Source organism: Phyllopteryx taeniolatus, chromosome 5 (assembly GCF_024500385.1).
Source record: "Phyllopteryx taeniolatus isolate TA_2022b chromosome 5, UOR_Ptae_1.2, whole genome shotgun sequence".
NCBI classification, from domain to species: domain Eukaryota; kingdom Metazoa; phylum Chordata; class Actinopteri; order Syngnathiformes; family Syngnathidae; genus Phyllopteryx; species Phyllopteryx taeniolatus.
Genome location: NC_084506.1, coordinates 4687305 through 4693304, shown reverse-complemented (window position 1 = coordinate 4693304; position 6000 = coordinate 4687305). Strand labels below are relative to the sequence as shown.

The following is a 6000-nucleotide window of genomic DNA, read 5'->3' as shown; positions in this document are numbered from 1 at the left end:
TGTTACTTTCATTAAAATTTCACAAAAGTTAAAGTTATTTCATATTTTGTAGTCATGCAATGGCAATTTTTTTTTAGTTTTGTTAATAATGTCTTTAACACTTTTTTGTTTTATATATATATATATATATATATATATATATATATATAGGCGGCACAGTGGCCGACTGGCTAGAACGTCAGCCTCACAGTTCTGAGGACGAGGGTTGGAATCTCCGCCCCGCCTGTGTGGAGTTTGCATATTCTCCCCGTGCCTGCGTGGGTTTTCTCCGGGCACTCCGGTTTCCTCCCACAACCCCAAAACATGCATGGTAGTTTAACTGACAACTCTAAATTGCCCGTAGGTGTGAATGAAAGACGTGGGAAAGAGTAACTAGTATTGTGGATAATGGATGACAATATCTTAAGGCGAACCCGAATGAAGGTTTCCTTCAATTTCATTGCCCATTACCTGCCCAAGAGCTTAACCAAGATGATCATCAGCTCTCTTATCAAGTCTCAACTCCTCTAATTGCCAAGCTTTGTGAAAGTCACAATCTTGTCTCTGGGCTCTTTGGATCGTTCCTTCAACCTCACAGCTTGGTTTTTGGCTCTTTACTGCTTTGTCAGGCGTGAGACAGGTGTGCCTTTGTAGACACAATTGTGCTTTTCCAAAGCTTAAAATACTGCAAAAGTGTGCTAAGGTCAAAAAGATGAAAAAAAAAAGAACAATAATTATACCTGAAATAAGTTTATTATGGAAATTTTCCCAATCACCAAAGAAGACAAACAATTAACACAAACAGATTCATACGAAGACACAATTTAAGCTTTGTAAGAGAGTTTTCAATTCAGGCTGTGTGGATTTGGTACAATGTTTCCACATGAGCATAAGATTTGCAACTGGCAAGCCCTCAAACAGATTTTAAAATCATCCATGCCTGTCAGGGTATTTACAGTACCAAGCACATCACACATTTTTGAAATTCTGTACACATTACAGGCTTTTTCTAATGAATTGTTCCAATTAAACACATTTACAGTTCACTTCTTCATTTCTTATGTAAAATGGTTATTATACATTTATACACATTTATTTTACATGTTTTGGGAAATTAGTGTATGTCTTTGTTACCAAAGAATTGTCTTTGTTTTACTTTAGTCAAAGCATTGCACCACATTCTCAACGGCAGTTGATGCCTATGTCATAGTAAAATCTATTGTTGCTAATCTTTTACTCGTACTTCCGGTACAAGTCCTCCGGCAACGTACCCAACATTCTCAATGAAGGGTCCTTTTTGACATTTGAGTTCAAAAGTGAGAATGTTGGGGACTTAGTTTTAAGCAAGTGCTGCAAAACAATGACATCACTGCAGACGTGGCCAATACTGCGACATGTCTGTTTCATTTCCTGGAACTTGGACTGGAACTGAGACTCCTGGAGAAATCAGACCTAATGAAAGAGGCGATAACAGATTTGGGATTAGAATATACCTTAAAGCAACAGAGTAAGGCTGATAAGGATTTTTTTTTAGGCGTGATCATGGAGTAACAGAGACTTACTAAACACTTTCGATGGCTTTCATACTTGGCATAAAATCTCGCCGCAAAAGAAGCAGAATAGTCTTAATGACAATCTGTGGAAGGGTGGGAAATGTAAGAGTGTCTGCCACAAGACGTTTGAATTTCATCTTGGCCTTTCTGTGTTGGAGTTGTATGCTTACGTGGGCAGTGGCTTGCAATGGGGGGCGGGAGGGGTAGTGGCATCGACCTTGGGGGGGGGGGGGGGTTGTCTCATGCAAACGTGTTTGGGTGGGCTGTTAATAATTTCACCCTCTCTCATAGAGCTTAATGAGGTCAGAAACATACATAATATTAGAAACATACATTGTGCACGAGTAAAGTAATATTATAGTAATAGTGATATTATGGCTGGTCGCTATGAAAGTGTGGGCATCCATTTGTTGTTTAGTGCTGTGTCCAGTCGGTTATCCATTTTCTAACCTGACTGCTACCATACGAGTATTTGCGACATATGCTACCTGTATTGAATGTATTTGTATGTTTGTTGTATTATACTGTCCTCCTTTTTTTCAAATGGTGCAACTTAATGGCAACTTGATAATGAACACAATATAAATGATCATTAAATAAGTATTACAATGAATTGCTGTTTGTCTATATTTCAAGTGACTGATCTTTTTTAGTCAGTTCATAGCACTACACCTGTGGATGTGGCAGAGGAGGTCAACGACTGGTTGTTCATATGCTGCTGCATATGTGGAGGAGTGTAGGTCTCATATCTTCTTCCATTTACACCTGAACTGGTGGGCAGCATGCATGAGTAAGACGTCTGACTAGATGCCTGAAAGAACAAATAAATACAATTCATGAAACAACATAATCTAAGAGGGGGCCGACTAAAAATGACACAGCAGGTAAAACATGCAGTTTTCAGGGTGAGATGAGTCCTTAAATTAGTCCTTTCGCCACACACAGTGGGATGAAAACGCACAATATGTGAACCCTTGGGAATTTTTAAAAATTTCTGCATAAATTGGTCATAAAATGTGATCTGATCCAAATCTAAATCACAAGCAAAAGCAGTATGTTTAAACTAATACCACACAAACAATTGTGTTTTCATATTTTTGCTGGGAAAAATCTTTCAACATTCAAAGGACAGAGAGGGGAAAGTAAGTGAACCTCTAAGGCTATGGACTCTCCAATAGCTAATCAGAGCCAGGTGTGAGCCAACCTGGAGTCAAATCAATGAAATAAATTGGAGATGTGGCTTCAGGCTGGTCTGACCACAAAAACACAGTATTCTCTCGTCAAGAATAATTGCCTGATGTGTACCATGTTTTGCTGCAAAGAGGTCTCAGAAGACCTACAATTAATAATTGTTGACTTGTATAAAGCTGGATAAGGATACAAAAGCATCTTTAAAGTGTGTTATGTTCATCAGTCCAGGGTTAGACCAATTGTCTATAAATTGAAAAGGTTCAGCACTGAGGAATGGCCATCCTGTAAAGATGACTGCAAGAGCACAGTGCAATGCTCTGTGAAGTCAAAAATAAAATGACACCTAGAGTGTCAGTTGAAGACTCACAGAAATCACTGGCACATGCCAACATCTCTGTTGACAACTCTACCATACATCAAATATTAAAGAAGACTAAGGTTCATGGGAGAACACAAGGGTGGACTTCTTTCTGTTGCTGTCTTAAAAAAAAGAAAAAAAGTGGCATGTTTGAAGTTTGCTAAAGAGCACTTGGATGTTCCGCAGCAGTACTGGCAAAATATTCGATAAAATATTAATTATATGGGAGAAAAACACTACGCCATGTGTGGAGAAAAAAATGGCACAGCACACCAACATGAAAACCTTGGTAGAGGGCGCCACATGGTATGGGCGCGCTTTCCTACCTCAGGGCCTAGACAGCTTGCGACCATCAACAGAAAAATGAATTCACAAGTTGATCAAGATATTTTGCAGAAGAAGAAGCTAAGGCCTTCTGTCCAACAGTTGAAGCTCAAAAGAGGATGAGTGTTGCAACAAGACAGTGCTAGAGGACTCTGCATCTTTTTGCACAATTGTTTTTTGTCAATGTCTTTATGTCTCCAAAGTGTTCTGTAAATTGACCGTCTGTTGTACTAGAGCGGCTCAAACTACCGGAGACAAACTCCTTCTGTGTTTTGGACATACTTGGCAAATAAAGATGATTCTGAGTCTGATGATCCAAAACACAGAAGCAAATAAACAACAAAATGACTTCAGAAGAAGAAAATACGTGTTCTGGAGTGGTCCAGTAAAAGTCCTGATAAAAAGCCCGATTGAGATGCTGTGGCATGACCTCAAGAGAGCTATTCACACCAGACATCCCAGGAATCTTGCTGAACTGCAACATTTTTGTAAAGAGAAATGGTCTAAAATTCGTCTTGATCATTGTGCACGTCTGATCGGCAACTAGTAAAAGTTGGGTTCAGGGAATTGCTGCCAAAGGAGGGTCAACCCTTTATTAAATCCAAGGGTTCACTTAATTTTTAAAAATCTTTTTTAAATTTGTTTGTGTTATGTGCTTTAAAAATATGAAAACATACAGGACATAATTTCTTGTGTGGTATTAGTTTATCCTTGTTATTTAGATAAAGATCAGACTACATTTTATGATCAATTTATTCAGAAATTTAAGAAATTCCAAAGTGTAAACAAACTTTTTCCTCCCATTGTATTCTGGGAATTTATTGTAATGTCCAGTGTGTTGGAGAAATGTTTTGCAAAACTAACACATTCACAGTAATTAATAATTTTTGTTATAAGCAGAAACCTAAGTAAGATATTTGCAGTGAAATAATTTTTTTTTTTTTCAGAAAAAAGGCACAGTGAAATGTTTAAAATCATACAGGATTCCACTAACACAGCAGGCTTGGAACATAATAAAAAAAAATGTCTTCTTTATTTTTTTATGCGGACATAAAGGGGGAAGGGAGCGCGTGAAGGAGGACGCTAAAGGCACGCCCCCAGTAGGTATATAGCGCCGGTATGTGCATTGTGCAAATCTGTTTGGCTAAGAACCTCCGAAAATGGCACCTACGAAGAGACACGCTTACGAAGCACAGTTTAAATTGCAAGCTGGAAAACCAGCTTCGCCAAGTCAAGAAGACGAAGCTGAGTTTCCGCGGAAACAAGGCGAGGTGACCCGAGTTGGAAGAGCAACTCGAGCAATGGATTAATGAGCAAAGAACAGCCGGGAGAAGCGTCTCTACACTCACCATTCGACTGAGGGCAATAACGCTTGCAGAAGTAATGAAAATGATCCAGCCCATTCACATCTTTTACTGTTGTGCATGGTTGCCATGGTAAAGGACAGAAACTGCTACCTATGGTGATTTTTAAGAGTAAGGCGCTGCCTAAAGAAATTTTTCCAGCCGAAGTCATCGTTAAGGCCAATCAAAAGGGCTGGATGGACGAGGGGAAAATGAGAGAGTGGCTGAGTGAGGTGTACGTAAAGAGACCGGATAGTTTTTTCCACGCGTCACCGTCCCTGTTGATCTGTGACTCCATGCGCGCCCATCTCACAGCCGCTGTGAAAAACCAAGTGCACCAAATGAACTCGTAGCTTGCCATCATTCCAGGAGGCTTGACAAAAGAACTCCAACCGCTGGACATCGGTGTAAACAGGGCGTTCAAAGTGAAGTTGCGAGCGGCGTGGGAGCCATGGATGACAGATGGCGAACACAACTTTACTAAGACTAGGAGGCAGCGCCGGGCGAGTTACGCCACCATATGTGAATGGATGGATGGATGGGCTAAGGTATCTGCTTTGACTGTTGTCCGAGCTTTCGCGAAAGCAGGCATCATTGCTGAACAGCCCCCCGGCAACGAGACTAACTCTGACAATGACGAGAGGGAAGCCGGCGTGTTTGTTGGAGAATTTGCCCAGCTGTTCATTTCGGATACAGAAGATGAGGACTTTGATGGATTTGTGGATGAGGATTGATCAAAAAATAACGTGAGAACATTGTTAAATACTTCAATAAAGTACAACCGAACTCAGTTTTGCTCCAGCAGCCTCTTTAAAAACATACGCTAGCATGCATTCTAGCGTATGTTTTAAGCTAGGGTATGTTTTACTATGCCTGCGCCCAATAATACGGTGCGCCTTATGTATGTGTTAAATTCAGAATGAGACCCGTAACTGAGACTGCGCCTTTTAATACGGTGTGCCTTATGGTCGTGAAAATACGATATATTGTCTAGAAGAAGAATCATCTTTATTTATTTATTTCTTGTGCACACAATTTTTTTTCCTCTGGATTTTACCCATCACAGTAGTGGACACAGCAAACACACATTACATTACTGGTGGCACCCACTGGAGCAAGGGGCTACTTAAGCACCCGGGGAGCAGTTTGGGTTATCCGTGTCTTGTTCAATTACACGACAGCCCTAGGTCAGGGGGATGTTGGGAGTGGGTAGTACAAAACTGCATGATTTACTACTTTAAAATGTTCAACA

At 40.2% G+C, this 6000-nt stretch overlaps 1 protein-coding gene across 4 annotated transcripts in view; it reads right to left on the bottom strand.

Annotated features, from left to right (window-relative positions):
• Nucleotides 1–732: 732 nt before the first annotated feature.
• The window catches only part of LOC133478602 (paired box protein Pax-6-like), a 49071-nt gene continuing 43803 nt past the window's right edge, over nucleotides 733–6000 (bottom strand). For 3 of the 4 annotated variants that reach the window (XM_061774836.1, XM_061774837.1, XM_061774839.1), the window contains 2 exons: nucleotides 2205–2343; nucleotides 733–1431 (listed from right to left, as the gene is read on the bottom strand). In XM_061774836.1, coding sequence (XP_061630820.1) covers nucleotides 1346–1431; nucleotides 2205–2343 — 225 coding nt within the window. In that variant the 3' untranslated portion in view covers nucleotides 733–1345. Of the gene's footprint in view, nucleotides 1432–2204; nucleotides 2344–5779; nucleotides 5932–6000 lie in introns of those variants that run through there. The other variant, XM_061774838.1, reaches the window with a different exon arrangement.